Source organism: Ciona intestinalis, unplaced genomic scaffold (genome assembly GCF_000224145.3).
Source record: "Ciona intestinalis unplaced genomic scaffold, KH HT001188.1, whole genome shotgun sequence".
Classification (NCBI taxonomy): domain Eukaryota; kingdom Metazoa; phylum Chordata; class Ascidiacea; order Phlebobranchia; family Cionidae; genus Ciona; species Ciona intestinalis.
Genome location: NW_004191509.1, coordinates 7,495 through 25,530, shown reverse-complemented (window position 1 = coordinate 25,530; position 18,036 = coordinate 7,495). Strand labels below are relative to the sequence as shown.

The 18,036-nt window shown below is 40.0% G+C and overlaps 6 protein-coding genes across 9 annotated transcripts; 3 read left to right on the top strand and 3 right to left on the bottom strand.

The window, feature by feature from the left end:
- Positions 1-988: 988 nt before the first annotated feature.
- On the top strand, positions 989-5,127 carry LOC100176713 (polypeptide N-acetylgalactosaminyltransferase 4-like). The gene is given in 10 exon segments (XM_026840316.1): positions 989-1,729; positions 1,778-2,095; positions 2,413-2,572; positions 2,631-2,777; positions 2,853-2,983; positions 3,220-3,438; positions 3,488-3,802; positions 4,562-4,696; positions 4,753-4,890; positions 4,947-5,127. Coding segments are annotated over 10 exon segments (2,124 nt in total). The 5' UTR covers positions 989-1,282; the 3' UTR covers positions 5,061-5,127.
- On the bottom strand, positions 4,729-6,341 carry paraxis-like (transcription factor protein). The gene is made up of 3 exons (NM_001078329.1): positions 5,922-6,341; positions 5,747-5,840; positions 4,729-5,388 (listed from the first exon to the last, which is right to left on the bottom strand). The coding sequence occupies exons 1-3, from the start codon at positions 6,291-6,293 to the stop codon at positions 5,279-5,281; spliced, it is 576 nt and encodes a 191-aa protein (NP_001071797.1). The 5' UTR covers positions 6,294-6,341; the 3' UTR covers positions 4,729-5,278.
- Positions 6,342-6,384: 43 nt separating this feature from the next.
- On the top strand, positions 6,385-10,340 carry LOC100179036 (gamma-aminobutyric acid receptor subunit rho-2-like). Of its 3 annotated transcripts, none has more exons than XM_018817227.2 (14): positions 6,385-6,799; positions 6,851-6,951; positions 7,092-7,193; positions 7,600-7,667; positions 7,880-8,015; positions 8,320-8,422; positions 8,474-8,556; positions 8,705-8,869; positions 9,163-9,318; positions 9,366-9,427; positions 9,662-9,784; positions 9,858-9,904; positions 9,959-10,061; positions 10,129-10,340. In XM_018817227.2, the coding sequence occupies exons 1-14, from the start codon at positions 6,792-6,794 to the stop codon at positions 10,291-10,293; spliced, it is 1,422 nt and encodes a 473-aa protein (XP_018672772.1). In that variant the 5' UTR covers positions 6,385-6,791; the 3' UTR covers positions 10,294-10,340. The 3 variants fall into 3 exon arrangements, with proteins under 3 accessions (XP_018672772.1, XP_026696118.1, XP_026696119.1); XM_026840317.1 differs by having other exon boundaries at positions 9,849-9,904; XM_026840318.1 differs by lacking the exon at positions 9,858-9,904 and having other exon boundaries at positions 10,129-10,292.
- Positions 10,341-10,442: 102 nt separating this feature from the next.
- On the top strand, positions 10,443-12,945 carry LOC100182947 (inositol hexakisphosphate kinase 1). The gene is made up of 6 exons (XM_002123470.5): positions 10,443-10,790; positions 10,941-11,067; positions 11,360-11,489; positions 11,575-11,861; positions 11,915-12,090; positions 12,412-12,945. Exons 1-6 carry the CDS (start codon positions 10,665-10,667, stop codon positions 12,835-12,837), a joined length of 1,272 nt encoding a protein of 423 aa, XP_002123506.1. The 5' UTR covers positions 10,443-10,664; the 3' UTR covers positions 12,838-12,945.
- Positions 12,885-14,994, bottom strand: LOC100181380 (stAR-related lipid transfer protein 5-like). Of its 2 annotated transcripts, none has more exons than XM_026840319.1 (7): positions 14,764-14,994; positions 14,660-14,709; positions 14,481-14,607; positions 13,851-13,965; positions 13,764-13,790; positions 13,530-13,623; positions 12,885-13,248 (listed from the first exon to the last, which is right to left on the bottom strand). In XM_026840319.1, exons 1-7 carry the CDS (start codon positions 14,932-14,934, stop codon positions 13,098-13,100), a joined length of 735 nt encoding a protein of 244 aa, XP_026696120.1. In that variant the 5' UTR covers positions 14,935-14,994; the 3' UTR covers positions 12,885-13,097. The 2 variants fall into 2 exon arrangements, with proteins under 2 accessions (XP_026696120.1, XP_002123448.2); XM_002123412.5 differs by having other exon boundaries at positions 12,889-13,248; positions 14,472-14,607.
- A 6-nt stretch (positions 14,995-15,000) lies between these two features.
- LOC101242351 (39S ribosomal protein L53, mitochondrial-like) lies at positions 15,001-15,384 on the bottom strand. Its single transcript, XM_004227513.4, has one exon. It carries the CDS (start codon positions 15,382-15,384, stop codon positions 15,001-15,003), a length of 384 nt encoding a protein of 127 aa, XP_004227561.1.
- Positions 15,385-18,036: the final 2,652 nt, after the last annotated feature.

The window sequence follows — 18,036 nt, the reverse complement described above, 5'->3', positions numbered from 1 at the left end:
ACCTAATGTTGCCAGCGTTCTGCACTCTTAAAAGTGCATTTGTTTACATGTATTTGAAATAAATGCAAAGGAATTGTTGCAACAATCTTACTAAGTTACCAACTGTAGTGTTTTATCTGTCAGGACTTGAATCTTACAGCGGTTTTGTATTGTCTCGGTTTGCTTTGCGAGAACTCTTGTCTTGGTACACATATACTCGAGTAATATCAACGCGCAGTATAATACACACACCAACTTTTAACCCCCTAATTCTTAAATAAATTTAATTTCCTTTATAATATAAAGTCCCCCCATGGTTAAGTTAACGTCTATTTTAATTTAACACTACATCGCGTATGACGTAATTGAGATGATGGCCACGTCACAATTACGCTTTACGTCGATGCGGTGGGTCAGCAACGTCATGACCCTACGTTCGGTGCGGTTACGTCACGGTCGATTTAGTTACGTTACAGCTGCGGGTTTGTTACGTGGACGTCGCCGTTTTTAGCGGTACATAACAGCCACAGTATGTCGTAACGGTCGATGCGGTGCGTAACAGCCGGACGATATTATATTGTGTGAAGATACGACGAGAGTATCGCGGTACCAAGATGTTTTCTCAATAAGCGGTCGGGTGATGCAGGGCCGTTGTTGGCTTTGACTCCTTACAGGTGGCCGCTTGGTGGCGTGCGCACTGCGGAACTTTTATGTACGATATTTGCACCTTTTTGTTTGCCAATGTTTCAATGACCATGTAATGTGTTTGTTGGCGTGTGTGAGTTGTTGTTATATATTTGTTGTAGCACGTACTAATTTTGTTGTTTTTCTTGGTTTCTTTTCCTTGCGGGTCTATCCAGCAAGGGTTTCTCACCTAAGTAGAAACCCACTACCATTGGCTGGGGGCTTGTCGTGCCGTAGTGGCTTTCCACCAACGCCAGCCATATAAACTATGAAGGTATTTTAATCCTGTTCCTATTTTTCAGAAGGATTCTTAACGAAATCTCAACAGTATTTTTATATTTGTATTTGTATGAAGCGAACTATAAATAAAATTGTCACAACACTAGTATTTGCGCGTTGATGCGTCACAAAATATCTCTGTGACGTAGCTGTTCCTATACAAACGCCCTAGAATGCAACGTCATAAATATCCAACAAAGGATATTCATAAAAGATTTAATGTTACGTCATAATTGCCACTTTATGATGTCATTTATCGATTCCCATTGTTCAAGTGGCGCTCTTATTGTGACGTAGCAATGTTGGGATTGTCCATGTTACAGTTGTAACAATAGTGTTTATGATGAGGGTTGCAAAGTTGGCGAAGTCGTGCACCAATATTTGTTTGTGTTTTGTTTTGTTGTTGATCTTGTATTTGCTTAACCGGGAACCCTCCAATAACGTCACTGGTGTGCGTGATGACGTCATCAACGATTATCAGTACTACATGGGTGACGTGGGCGATGTTGATTCATTAATTTTAGACAAAGCTGATGTTTCGGAGGAAACGGAGAATTCATTCCTCCGCAAGGGGGCAGCAGAGAGAAGGGAGTTGGCTGATCAGGTGTTGGTCCTAGTGGTGGCTTCAGATGATCCGAATCAAACGGTAGATGGCGCTGGTGAGGCAGACGGTTTGGAGGCCCCTGTTATGACGACTGGTCTCAATGATGACGTAGATGTATTACGTGACAATGACGTCATGATAGGTAATATCGTGATTGACAGGAGCGAAGACATCGTTAGTAAGGCAAGTGGTTTTACGTCACAATGATCATATAATAACTAATTGTTGCAGATACAAAACGAAACAATGGACAACCTGAACGAGGTGTTACAAGTGGGAGTTTCCCAGCTGGTGCAAAGCCATCACAGAAACAACATTTCATCAACATTTTACTCGAGGGAGGAGTTATTACCGGTGTTGAAGAAACCACCATCAAGTCGGGATGAACCGGGAGAGTTCGGCCATCCTTTTATTATTCCCCACAGAATGGGCGCAAGTGTTGAACGGCAGGTCGAGGAAGGGTACCGACGTCATGCGTTCAATGTTTTGGTTAGTGACGTCATATCCGTACATAGAAACTTGGGTGACAAGCGTGAAGACGTGTGCAAGGTAGGTGATGTGTAATACAATGATGGTAAGTATCTCGGCTAACAAATTTAACTTCAATGCAAATTAACCGCGAGAAAATGTATGTAAACTTTAACATAATATAAACTTTATTCATATATATATATAGGGGCCAAGAATAAATTGACGTATGTATCACGTGGTCGGTTACCATGGTTCTATTCTATTCAAATATGGGTGAGGTCCCGCAGCGTATCACGCCATGAGTTTTACGATTTAGGCCACGATTGGCCCATTACCCAACACCCGGGGAACTAATGCATGGACCTCACCAGTTTAATGGTTACTTATAAACACAGGATAAGCAATACACGAGACCGCTCCCCACGATGTCGGTTGTCATTTGCTACAAAAACGAAGCTTTTTCCACATTAATACGAACCTTGTACAGCGTGTTGGAGAGTGTGCCTGCTGTTTTGCTTAAGGAAGTCATTTTAATTGATGATTTTAGCGGCAACGGTTTGTTTGTCATTCTGACGTAATAATGGTGGTGTACGACGTCACAATTATATTCCAGATTTTACGGAAGCCGTCATGAAAGAAATCGAAGAGTTAAGTCTCGTAAAGTTGTCTCGTAACACTGAACACCTTGGGATCGTTAAATCTCGAATAAAGGGAGCCAAGATGGCGGCTGGTGACGTCATTGCGTTTCTAGATTCACACTGTAAGATATATGACGTCATAAACCTTTCATTTAATGTCCATGATGTCATAATTTGACAATGTTATGACGTCACAGGCGAATGTTACGAGGGGTGGGCCGAACCCTTGTTGGACCGAATATCACGTGATCGAACCGTGGTAGCTTTACCGGTGATGGAAATCATCAATCCGGATAATTTCAAATTCACTATGACGCCGATGCAGAGAGTAAGTATGGGGTGTTGGGTGCTGAATGATACAATGGTACGCAATCATACACCCTTTGTAATCAAATCGCTCTATTACGCTTCGGTTAAGGGTTAAAGCGACTTGATTGATACAGTGCTTGGACGTGCGTCTCATACGTTGCCACCAAACATAGCGATTTGATTTTATAAGGGACGGTTGCGTATCAGCAGTTTGTACATTTTAACACGCAACCGTCATTCCATTGCTTGCTGCAGATACAACGTGGGGGTTTTGATTGGACGCTGACGTATCGGTGGATTCCCCCACACCGAGACCGTTTCCTTAACCCAACCATGGATATGACGCAACCGGTGACGTCACCAACCATGTCTGGGGGAGTGTTCGCTATTGAAAGAAAGTTCTTTAACGAGATGGGGAGTTATGACGATGGGATGTCTGTGTGGGGAGGCGACAACCTGGAAATGTCGTTCAGGGTGGTTATATATGTTGTCTAGGTTGGCGTTTATAACATTTCTATCCCAGATTTGGATGTGCGGCGGACGAATAGAAATTCTACCATGCAATCACGTGGGTCACGTGTTTTAATCCAGAAGGCCCCATGACGTACACAATGACGTAGTACTACGTAATAAACGAAGGGTCGCAGACGTGTGGTTGGACGATTATATTTCATTGTTCTTCAAGCGTACACCAGGGGCGTTAAAGGCTGATTCGGGGAATATTACGTCACGAGTTCAATTACGTCATAATCTTAATTGTAAATCGTTTTCATGGTTCATCGAGCAGGTCTATCCCGAACTTTACGTTCCTGAGCTTCATCCGAGGTTAAGTGGTGCTGTGAGTATTACGTCATAATTATCAATAATTGATAAAAAACAAATGAATGTAACTTGTTTACCCTCGCATGGCGGAGCAACGACAGTCATTATAACACGGGTGTTCTGTTTTATACACCTCGTGCCCGCTTACAAGTTACCACGTATGTAATTTATTTATCCTCGCATGGTGGGGCAACTACAGTCGTTATAACACGGGTGTTCTGTTTTATACACCTCGTGCCCGCTTACAAGTTACCACGTATGTAATTTTTTTATCCTCGCATGGCGGGGCAACGACAGTCGTTATAACACGGGTGTTCTGTTTTATACACCTCGTGCCCGCTTACAAGTTACCACGTATGTAATTTATTTATCCTCGCATGGCGGGGCAACGACAGTCGTTATAACACGGGTGTTCTATTTTATACACCTCGTGCCCGCTTACAAGTTACCACGTATGTAATTTATTTATCCTCGCATGGCGGGGCAACGACAGTCGTTATAACACGGGTGTTCTGTTTTATATACCTCGTGCCCGCTTACAAGTTACCACGTATGTAATTTATTTATCCTCGCATGGCGGGGCAACGACAGTCGTTATAACACGGGTGTTCTGTTTCATACACCTCGTGCCCGCTTACAAGTTACCACGTATGTAATTTATTTATCCTCGCATGGCGGGGCAACTACAGTCGTTATAACACGGGTGTTCTGTTTCATACACCTCGTATCAGCTTACAAGCATTTTAACACGACGCTACAACCTCGTTCCTTCCAGGTTTGCTGTAGATTGGGTGAAACATTAGATATTTGCCTTGACACCCATTCTGATGACGTCATCCCGGGTCGTCCGCTGGGTGTCGATAGATACAGATCAAGGCAACGAACCCAATATTTCGAATTCACCAAACACGTGAGTTATTCGTTACGGTATGAAACAATATGTTCAAACAATGCTTTATTATTCAGAACGAGTTACGTCATAATAGCGTTCGTGACGTATGCGTTGGTGTGACGTCATCACACAAAGTTGAAATACAAAGATGTAAGTTTCCGTTTGACAACCACGAGACAGCGCCACCTAGCCAGCAGTGGGAAATATCAGAGGTTTAAATATAAATATTATATTTGTGATGGTTATAATAATGTTTATGACGTCACAGAGCGGGAAGATAACAAACAAAGAAACACAATTATGTTTGACCGCTTCCACCGCGAAAGTTTGGGTACAGGATTGTGACGTCACAAACGTTCGACAGAAGTGGAAATGGAAATAGTTGATGTTTGTTACGTCACAGTGGTGTGAAGGATATTCGTCGATTACAATTAAATTAAAACAATAACAATTGTACGTCACAATAAGCATCTTGAGGTGTGGGTAGCCATGCCGATTGTTTTGCAGCTGTCACGTGGTTATGACGCTATCTACTATGACGTAATAATCGGCAACTGCCAGGTAACCACGTGACAGCTAACAATAGCTTAACAACTGTTGTCACAATCGAACCGTCGAAGCGTGACGAGACCTACTGATGCAGAACGTACAAACATTACCACGTGACTGGCACGGTTGCTCCACCATGACGTCACAATTCAATGTTTCACCTATAAGAATAAGTAATATGACGTCACAACGTTAAAACCTCCACCGTTGTTATTTAAAACATGGCATGGTTACCCAGCCACATAGTGATCAGTGGTTGTTTTTAGACCAGAGGTTAACGGTTCAAAGCTTGACGTTGCTACCATTGTAGGCGTGTGTATCTTTGGGCAAAACACTAAGTGCAATTGCTCCAAACCAGTGGTCAGTAATGGGTTGTCTAAATTGTCAGCTATATAGAAAAACAATCACCCACAAAGTCACATACAAGCTGGCACGGAGTACAGAACACCTATATGCTGTGTTATAACAATGCCCTTTCACCCCAATAAACAAGTAACACCCAAACCCCACAATACTCACATAGATGGTTGATATAACTGACGGCCAACCTCAAAGTTTCAACTTTCGACAACCTCCGGTCAACAGGATCCGTTGGAATTAAAGTTCGTAACTCCTGGGTTAAGTTTGGGGTGAAATTATTATCACTTAATATTACGCAACATAATGTACCATGACGTCATAATACGTGACGTACCTGGAACGCTAGGTTCACATTAGGGGTTTTTCCCTTTTCTCTTCCATTTTTTTTCTTTGATATTTTCCTTTTCATCGTGACGTGGTGTGATTGTGACGTAATTGCACGGTTCGGTTGAATGACCACAGGTTGCCATGGTGGCGTGACGTAACTTGGGTTAGTGACGTCATAAACAGTTTTATTCCCGAACACAGAAGACAGTGGAGGCAGCGATACCTTGGTTGTGATTGGTTGGCTCTGATGCGAACCCGCCCAATCAAAATCCTGCTTCCTACAAACCGATTCATCAAGAATGTCTCCAAGTTCACTGGAGAATGGGTAGTGTGACGTCATATACGCTTCGTTTGACGTATGAACCACGTGATCTGGCATAATGCAAAGGGTTCTAAAATAACATACTATGACGTCATATGAAACAACCTAAACCTCTCTGTGACGTAATAAAGTAGTTAATTGTCTTACCTCTCGACTCCTCATTGTTGAACAACTGATCGTTTGTTTCGTCACAATTCCCATTCATGTTGATATCACGTGAGTCAGCTGTCTTGAACTACACGAGCGTGACGAATAGAACGCGGTGTCAATCATTATTATGACGTCACTATCGACAAGGGGATTCATCTCGAGTTTGTTGTTACGTCACAAACCACTCTCACGTGTTACCAGTTGTTGCTATGCGACATTTGTGCATGACGTCACTACCATAGAAACATAATACATGACCACCTGAGGGCGCTAAAGGGCTACATGTCACGTGGCAGTTATCGAGCGATAGTTACGTCACAATAAGGATTGATTGAAACCTCTTGTTATGGATTGTGACGTGACAATGGCGATGGCTGCATCTTCGAGAAGACAAACAACTTGAAGATGTTCAGGTATTACGTCACAATAGGTGAAAAATGAAGTTTATGACGTCATATTTGCAGGTTAAGCTCTTTTGTGTGGTTTGTTTACGTCATAGCTACGTTTGTGCCGTCACAAGCAACAGAACATGAAAGTCATTCTTTACGTCATAAAGAGAGTGAGGGTAAGTCGGTGATTTTTATTTTGAATAAAAATATTTTAAGTTTAATTTAATTGGATGATGACGACCTGAATGGGGAAGTCGATTAACAAAATTTTTGCATTGTAAAATGGTGACATAATAACATTTAATGATGTCATTAGATGGGATAAAAGACGACGAACATGGAACGGAAGTGACGCGACAGATCGAAGCCATGTTCCGGGTCCATTCATACGAACTTAGCATTAAGCCCTGGAACCATGGTAGGGGCGTATTTACCATTGCATAATTTGTGTGTTTAAGTTTAGGTAACTACTTCTCATTTGGATAACATGTTTTGTGGCTTTATATTGTTTGTTTCCCTTGAGGCGCATGCTGATACCACTAACAGTGCATGTTTGCTTGGTTGAGAAACTTAACTGACATTGCACCAACACAATCATCCACAAAGTTACATACGTGGTAATTCATAAGCGGGCACGAGGTGTATGGAACAGAACACCCGTGTTATAACGACTGTCAGTGCCCTGCCATGCGAGGATAAATAAGTTACATACGTGGTAACTTGTAAGCTGACAAGAGGTGTAGAACACCCGTGTTATAACGACTATAGCCCCGCCAAACGATAAATGAGTTGTATATAATCATTAATACTCTTACATCATCCAGGCATCCCTATCACAGTTGGCATCTCCCTCATGATCGAAAGCATAACCGGTATATCGGAAAAGAACATGGTACGTCATAACATACCAACCAAATATTGATTGTGACGAACTCTGTGAATCTGGTCTTATGTTCTGTATTGATAAAGTTGGAAGATCCTTGAACGAAAATAAAACAGTCAAGATCAATTGCTATGAAATACGTAACCAACAAAAATCAACGAATAGTTTGTTATACGACATATTTCGCATTTTGGCTTCATGAGTCTCCTTTTCAAATACAGGACTTGACGTTTACGTTGTGCGTACATGAGACATGGTTGGACGAAAGATTAAGGTTCAATGTTGGGCCAGCATCGTCAAAGCAATCATCGAGTGTCGTTCTACCAAGTCGGTTGGTGCAAAAGATCTGGGTACCAGGTGATAATGTTATTGACGCGTTAATAGCGTTTGATTAGTGGTTGTATATGTGGATTGTAGTGCTGTGGCCACCACTGTAGAAGTGTATGTATCCTTGGACAAGACCGTTTAACTGCAATCACACAAAAAAACGGACATCCGTGTTATAACGACCGCTGCTCTACGACGCAAGGAGAAATATAAGTTACATACGTGGTATAACTTGTAAGTGGACACGAGGTGTATGAAACAGAACACCCGTGTTATAACTATACTGTCGTTGTCCCGTCATGCAAAGATAAATAAGTTACATTTATTCACTTAGATTTATACATCGTGGGTTCAAAGAGTTCGTTCATTCATTCAACCACCGTTGATAACACAGTGCTGAGGTTGTTCACCGATGGCCGCATCATATATAACGTTAAGTAAGTTACTATATGAGGGTTGTATACCTAATCAACTGAGTGCCAATCCAGGTTGACAACAACAGTGGCTTGTCAGATGAATCTATACAACTTCCCATTGGATATGGAGAATTGTTCGCTAACATTGCAGAGTCGTGAGTATTTTGTGACGACACAATCGTCTTTACGACGTCATTGATCTCATTTACGAGGAAACATACGTAACAATCGATAATAAATCCTCTATGTCATGTTTATTGTGACGTAACACATGGTAATTGAAACTAATCACGTGCTTCACAGTGGGGTACAATAGCGACGAATTGCTGCTTGAATGGTCGAATACCAACCACAAGGGGTCGCTGTTCCTGGATTCGAAGCTTGTACAAAACATGCCAAAGTTTCGATTGGTCAACCATTACTTTCATACACTTAACGTTACGAACAATGAGATGGGAAGTTTTGCAGGTGATATCTATGTCACATCTCCCGTATACTATAACATGCTACCATTATATATGTCCATGGACACTTAACGGCAATTGACCCAACCCAGTGGTCACCGATGGGTTGTTCAAATTGTTAGCTATTCAGAAAAATAATCACTCACAAAGTTACACATGTGGTAACTTGTAAGCAGACACGAGGTGTTTGAAACAGAACACTCGTGCATAACTCCCAGAGTTATCCCACCACGCCAAGATAAACAAGTTAAATACGTGATTATCTTAACAACTTTATTCAATACACTACCTCACCAGGGTCGCCCACCTCCCAACTTCAAGTGAATTTTATCTTTAAAAGATATTTGTTGTCCGTGTTCTTCCAATCTTATTTTCTAGCGATGTCGATGGTGGTGCTGGCGGGGTTGGGGATGTGGATTGACCCCAAGTCGGTGCCGGCAAGGGTGGCTATAAGTATGTGTGACGTCATCGTTACGTCATGTCTAACCAGGTGTATCTAGGTGTGACGTCAGTGCTTACGTTGTCAACTATCATCACCGGGTTGAAGACGTCACTTCCGAAAGTAAGTTAAGCACAAATAAATAGAGATCAAAGCAGAAGTATTACTGCTGGGTAAGATGGGACACCTTTAGCACAAATATCCCATATTTCCTGGTCGTGTTTTAACAATTAACAAACGATATTTTAGAATCAGGTAATTCTGTAAATATTGTTTGTTTGCTACCAAATAATATAAAAAATAATAGCTTAAGACAACGTATTACAATATGACGTCACAATACGTTTTATGACGTAGGTATCGTACCTGACAGCGATGGATGTCTATTTATGGGTCAGTTTCCTTTTCGTGTTTTCAACGGTTCTCGAATTTTGTGTGTTTAATTATATTATGACGAAACAAAGAAAGAAATTCAGGAAGGTAAGTGGTTGTGACGTAATAAGGTAATTGTGACGTAATACGATGATTGTGATGTAACAAACAGGTTTCACAGGAAAGTTCATTGTTAGGGAACAAACGACGATTATCACGAAGTAGAAGGTATGACGTCACATACATCACTTGTTAAATAATCCGAAATTGTTTTACCGCTAGATGTCGCAAGCCGAACACGAAAGGGCGCGACCTCGTCGATCAGCAAATAGTGACGTCACTGACAAGAGATTTTGGCCGCAAAGAGAAGAATGAAAGAGATCATGTGAGATTTCTAGAATAGTTTAAACAAGAGACTCTTATTACGTAACAATAGCTTATGTTTATTATAGAACACAGAAGAAAGGGCATTTTTATGTTTACAATGTCAAGTGTCAAGAAGAAGCGATAACATTGACGTCATATTTAGACTTGGATATTTCGTTTCGTTCGTCGGGTTTAATATTATTTATTGGAACTATTACATCACAATGGCGTGTCGAGTATATAACTTATGATGTCATAATACTTATGTATGACGTGAAATATAACTTGTTCTCGTTTATGATGCGTTATGACGTACACAACACGACACAATCAGGCTTCGGTGACGTCATAAACACACCCTAATCGTTTAAACACGTCACAGCTGGGTAGCTTTGTTACGTAGAGCAATCGAACAATGAAATTTAATTAAGGCGTGGTGTTGCGTATTGATCGGTGATTTGACAATCGATTGGAACGTAACAATGGCCTCTGTAAGGGAGAAATGAACGCGAGAATGAATTATTAAGACCGTAACAAAGTTTACTGTGACGTCAAAATCGTATTTGTGTTTTGAAGTGTAGCGTGACCGGTGTAGCGTGACGAGTAAGGCTAAGAAGGTCTGATGGCAGGCCCTCAAAAGTTGGCAGGTTCAAATTCGAATCAGAATAATAATAATCAAGAAGGAATTGATCAAAGAGACCCATTATGTGCGGGCATGGGTTGTGTATTAAAACCATTCGTTCACCAGGTAAGGTATAATGTTTGAAACTTATTTATATTCGCTCATATATAAGTGTTAACTTGTATGCAGGTGTATGGAACACAACACCCGTGTAATATCGACAAAAATGTAAAGATAAACAAGTTACTTTCATTTATTTAATTGATTAACCCGCAGGTTAGCGGAAGAGCTCACATGTTGGCTTTAAACAAAGAAACAATTTGTAAAAGTCTGTCGGACCGGGAATGGATGTTTTACCTTCAGCTCACACCGGCCATTCAACAATTCGCCCCCGTATTGAAAGGTAATACAGGTGTATTGTGACGTTCATTATGACGTAACATTACTGCTATCGAATATAGGATCGTCTGATCGCGATACAGCGATGGTTTATTATATTAACATGCTACGTCATATTTGAGCAAACACGCCACACCTTGTGACGTCAGACTGGAACGCGGTGATCTGATTGTCCGTAACAAAGGTTGATTGTTGCCAATAAGAGACCGTTGTGACGTAACTGTTTTAACTTCGGGGTTGTGACGTAGCCTGGGGCAAAATAAATTGTTTACACTAGCGCCACCACGTGTTCATAGGTATCTTGTGCGTGTTGTTGGAAAATTCACAACGATTCAGATCGATTGATGCGTGTATTATTAAAGCGCCCGTTTCAAACGACGTGAAGTTAAAGAAGGCCGAAACTTTCAACGGAAATCATAAAGTCGAGTAAGTTTGTGACGTTTCAATGAGTGTCTATGACGTATGAAGTAGCGAAAGACAATTGAAAGTTAAAGCCATTGTTACGTCACAGGAAGATTTTATTCAAAGGATTGGGTCGTACTGAGTATTCGAGTAACGATGGTTTTACCGATCACCCGTGGACGGTTGACAAGGACCAAGACGCCGTGACGGAAGCATTCGGGCAAAACCCGTGGTCGCTACGCCAACATAGAAGAGAGATAAACAGGACGCTTAAGGGCGACACCTTGCGGAAAGAAGTCGACTTGGATAAGCTGTGGAGCAACTCGCACGGTGACGCTATTGAGTCATACAGAGCTTTGCAGAACCAAGCCAAGCAAAACGGTCATAAAGTCAAAGGTATGACGTAACATAAACTGTAAATGACGTCATATTAACATACACACATACAGCGTACCTACTCCTTGATGACGTCACATCCTGTTATCAATTCCCGAATATATTGGACCTAAAGATTGGAACGCAAATAGATAGAGCTGGTTGTTCACCCGCTAAGAAAGATAAACATTTGAATTTGGTGCAGAGAAGTAGCACAGGAAGTCTTGGGTTAAGACTGGCTGGGATGCAGGTGCGTGGTTGCACAATTAATGTTGTAAATATACAGTAAACAGGACAAAACGTTTGTGCCTGGGTTTGTATGTAATTCTCCCATGAGTCCAATACAGTTACTACGTCAAGGATATATGGTGTTCCCCCAATTCACCCAATTTAAATTGATATTACACATTACAATTAAAAATGTAAAAGTACTGATTTAAAGTGTCGCTGTTGAAAAAAACAAACAATAAGCCAACATTGAGTTGCAGATGCTTCAAACATTTTTATTTCACAAAGTTTTATAAATATTAACTTAAGCTTCTAAGAAATTAACCGTCTTGTTTTTATTTAGGTTTACCAGGTGAATGAACGACAATATTTATGTCGAGATAAATATTTTGGTCGCGGTTTATCAACGAAAGGATTCATTGATACGTTACATCAATTCTTGCATAACGGGCAACGAATCGTCACCGAAGTTATACCACCAATAGTTGACCGCTTGGTGGCGCTAAGGAGATCAATAGAACAGCATGAATCCTACCGATTTTTTGCGAGCTCAATTTTGTTGAGTTATGAGGGCAATTCCACAAGCAATGTACCATTATGTAATGTTCATATGATCGACTTTGCCCACAGCACGAAACCTGGGTTTCTTGACGATAAAATAAAATACCCAGGTCCTGATAACGATTGTTTGCATGCATTAGATAATCTGGTATCGATTCTAAACAACTTGCTCCAAAACCCCGATGCTGGGGTTAACACACGCACTTAATCTTGTTTGTTGCTTTTAAAGAAATTAATTTTCCACGAGACAAATTATTTTATATTTTGCACCTTTAATTTTTAATCATTGTGATAATAAATACACCTATACAACCTGTGAGTCGCAACTGATGGAAATAAGGTTTAAATGGGAAGGTTAAAGTTTATTATGTAAATAGAAATTGCATATTTTAGTAAAACAGAATTGAAAATATCAATAAGAAAGATTAGGAAAAGCAATACTGATTAAAGTGTAATATAACGTCACAATTATTTAGTTTTTCTACGTTGCACTTCTTCTAAAACGCTTCGAATGTACGCGATTTGTTGTGAGGGTAGGGCAGCTTCAACCAACGTTCGTGGCAACATACCACCGATGTCACAGTTAACATACAACTCCATGTAACTCTTGTTAGGATATCTATGGTGATGTTGAGTGTTTATTTTCTTTATAACTGCACAGGTGGATTGAAGTATTTAATGTAACTTATTTATCCTTGCATGGCGGGGCAACTACAGTTGTTATAACACAGGTATTCTGTTTCATACACCCCGTGCCCGCTTACAAGTTACAACATATGTAACTTTATGGGTGACTGTTCTTTACACCCATAACGGTAGCACCATGGAGCCTTGAACCTGTACCTGGCGGTGATGAGTAATACAAAACCATCGCTACAAGTCATAACAATAACAACTAACCGTTTACTTTTAGACACCGAATACCCGGCGGGATAATTCTTTGCACGAACGTAACCTTTGGTTGGGGAGTGTTTTGGGTGGTCTATGCTGGTAGCTATGAATAAATTAATTGGGTTTAATTACCAAATTAAAGAAGCAAAGCATGATTTCAATTATCAAATTGTTTAACAAAGTAATACTTTGTTTTGGTTGACTTTGTTTAAAATATCGAAATTAGTAAATATTTACACTTACCAAATATCCAACATGTTTTTGAATATTCTGTAGAATAAATATGAGAATATTAATTGTTGAATATATTATGATGTCATATTACAGCACCTGCATCAGTGACATCACAATCATAAGTTCGGAAATAATACAAATCCACGAATTCTCGTTTTGATATCATCCCCATGGCAACCGCAGGTGTTGTTATCAATCCAACTTTGATATCCTGGTGAATGAATGTAACTTATTTATCCTTGCATGGCGGGGACAACTACAGTCGTTATAACACGGGTGTTCTCTTTCATACACCTCATGCCCGCTTACAGGTTACTGCGTATGTAACTTATATATCCATGCATGGCGGGGAAACCACAGTCGTTATAACATGGGTGTTCTCTTTCATTCACCTCGTGCCCGCTTACGAGTTACCACATATGTAACTTATTTATCCACGCATGGCGGGAAAACCACAGTCGTTATAACATGGGTGTTCTCTTTCATACACCTCGTGCCTGCTTACAAGTTACCCTGTATGTAACTTTGTGCGAAATATTTTTTCTTAAGTGTGGCTAACAATTTGTACAACCCATTAGTTACCACTGAGTTAGACAGCTCTGTTGTTAAGTGTCTTGCACAAGGACACATATGCCCACAAATAATGGCGATTATCGAACATGACATCCTTCGGTTGAATTTTAATTTCATTAAAATATTAATTAACCATCACTGCACCTCATTAACCTTTTCCACCACCTCATAATGTTTGATGCTTTTGTCCCATGAAAGTCGGTCATCCGTGACATCGGGTGGTTTCATGACATCATAAACATCATCGCACAGTTGGTCGACCTCGACAGTGAACTTGTAACTAACGACAACATAGTCAATACTTGCACTACCAACGCAGTCAATACACTTACATGCTTCCATTAAAACACGTTGATGGTTTCCAATAAACTTCCACGTCATTCTGAAACAAAACATTTTTTACGACAACTTTTTTCACGAAAAGAGGAATACTCACCAATGTCTTTAAGTAAGTCCATCCATTTTTGTTCCACACAACTGACAACGCTTCTTTTTCTAAATTCTTTGCCTGTTCAACTAAATCAGGCACGATAGACATTTTATAGCTTAAACTTACAAAAAATGAAGTCATAATGGTAATAGTGACATCACAATAGCAACGAAACATACAATAACACAAAGTTTGGCTGAAATATCCGCTGATTTAAATTCCCAGTGCTAACAAAATATTATTTCAAAACAAAGCCTTAGGAAGGTCAGACTTTGTTGATTCCTTGTTAATACAAAATGCATTAATATGGTACATAATTTCATTACAGTTAAGGTTTTCTGAATGAATAACAAGTTTTTCATCGTCATTGAATGTGATTCCCACCATTGGTTCGGAGCCATCATGCAAAACATTGGATTTGATCAAACAGAATCTGTTGCTTCGTCGAACTCTTTCCCCGCATATTTTCATCCACGCTTGCTTGGCCGACAACGACTTTTTATCCCACGGGCAAAATTTGAACTCAATACTTGATACGGTCCCAAGGTCAGGTCGAGTGAACGCGATCTTTCGCCCGTACCCAACGACTGCTTTTACGAATCGAGGTACAACCGTTTGTGATGTCATAATTAACACTATTTACGTAATTCTAGACCTAGTGATCCTATGTATTACATCATATTTAAGTTTGTGACGTGACAAAGCGTATGGTCTGTGCAGTAGCTACAACAGTTTATGATGTAATAAACGAATTGTCATAGCAACATAAACACTAGAAAATTCAACGTCATAATGCATGTGCAATCATGCATGCAATATTAAAGGGCCTAAACACACCCCAAATGTACTTCGCTTTAATCGATAGAGTGTGTTTTTCTAATTTCAACGACACCTTACTTGTTTTAATCGGTTCTGTATAACCAAAGATATTCCAGCTCAAACACCGTGAAATTCATAAAACTGACTTAAAAGTTGCGTGTCGAAAAAATTGAGAAGTGTACTACCCACGTGACAAACACGTCACAAAATTGTTGAAGCGTGGCCGCTCTCATTCATAAGGCGAGAGGCAGTGTTTTCAGCGAAAAACGAGAGAACAAAAAAAACGCAAAAAAGCACAAAAAAACGCAGGTTTCATTTTTACGAATGAATCAGTCACGTGACTAGTACGTTCCTACGTCACAATCACGGAGCTCGTAGTAAAAAAAAGATAGCGCTAGAGATCACTGTTTGAGGACGAATATCTCCGCCTATACTGGACCAATTTTAATAAGCAAAGTATTTTTGGAATCAATAAAACGGTCGCTTTATGAATTTACCATAAAAAATAAAAGTGACGTGGGGTGTGTTTAGGCCCTTTAATAAAACAAAACTTTTTCCTTTGTTTTTATTTCTCTTTCCCAAAAACCAACCTGAACCTGATTCAACGTGTTTTGAGTTTTGAGAGAATTAATGAAAAAAGCAAAGTCTGATGGAAGGGGTCGCAGCTAAGGGTCAACCCATGGCGCCCTCTATTATAAAGTGTCAACCTGATTTAGGCATGTGTTGATTTAACCGTTATGGCTTTCGCGCACTTGTAAAAATTACACAATATACATTTATTGACAGTTACAATTATAATAGGGCACACACGATGCTTGGCAGAAAGTAAATATGAATTATAAATTGTTTCAAACATTGTTTAAAGCATGTGGCACGGTTTCTCTGGTTTAAACGGGTTGTTTCCTTGTTTTGTCACCAAATAATCGTCGTTTTCCATTTCAAAGCAAAAATCGACGATCAACTTTGCAGATTGGGAAACTGGGATTCGTTCGATGTCGCGCTCGAATTGTAATTGTTCGAGTATCTTCTGCATGGCGGCTTCTTTCTTGTTTGACATAATGCAGATAAACAATGCTTATTATTTGGCCTATGTTTGCTACCGAATATAAAGCAATAATAAAAATTGTTTTTCTGATAAAACGGTTAATTTATTTGTAAAAACGTTTCGTGCGTCTGTGGATTAAAGACACGAAACGTTGGTTTAAACCGACATTTTTAACCAGAACAGCAAATTCTATATTGATTATTTTGATAGGTTATTCAACCAAAAAATTACAAATAAATTACAATTTCCTTCCAAGCTGAGACCCACTGCTTACGTCATCATTTATGACATCATACGAGGCCATTATCCCCGATCATCACGTCACAAACCATTGCTGTACTTTCACTGAGATAAGTTGATCCATCCTACATCCAGTGAACGTTTAATAAGCTACCACGAATACCGGATATCATGCAATACGTCATTCGTGTGCAGGGTGCGAAAATAACGACAGAGTTTGCTGTTTCATCGCTTAAATGTGAATGAAACGTATGTCGCTTATTTATCCTCGCATGGTGGGGCAATAACAGTCGTTATAACACGGGTGTTCTGTTTCATACACCTCGTGCCCGCTTACAAGTTACCACGTATGTATGATGTAACCATTCACAGTACGCCTTCCCGTGTTTTGTGTTGTAATTAAGAGGTTTTTCAAACTCAAAATACAACCGTAAAACATTTGGCCCCCACCAAAATTTTAGGCTGCCCTTGTTACGTGAGGTTATAACAACAGTTGTAACAACCAACGCATCATATAGGGGGTCGTGTATTTCCGAGTAATAAAAGCAACAAACACATTTGTGACGAAACAAATCATGGCGCAGATTGTACTGTTACGTCATAATATTTATAACTACGTCACAATGCACAACACGATTTCTCCTCCTTAAAGCGATTGTCTCCCTTCTTTGTCACCAAATAATCGTCGTTTTCCATTTCAAAGCAAAAATCGACGATCAACTTTGCAGATTGGGAAACTGGAATTCGTTCGATGTCGCGCTCGAATTGTAATTGTTCGAGTATCTTCTGCATGGCGGCTTCTTTCTTGTTTGACATAATGCAGATAAACAATGCTTATTGTGACGCTTTTAAACAAAAAAGAAGCAAATTTGAGTTAAAAAGAAAACGCAAATATATATAATATAGTAGCTCATGATCAGCAGATGTTTCGGACAGTAACTTGGTGGATAGTAACCTCTTTTACACTGATGGTGGACCAAGTTACTGTCTGGATACTAAACTCCTGATCAGCAGATGTTTCGGACAGTAACTTGGTGGATAGTAACCTCTTTTACACTGATGATGGACCAAGTTACTGTCTGGATACTAAACTCATGATCAGCGGATGTTTCGGACAGTAACTTGGTGGATAGTAACCTCTTTTACACTGATGATGGACCAAGTTACTGTCTGGA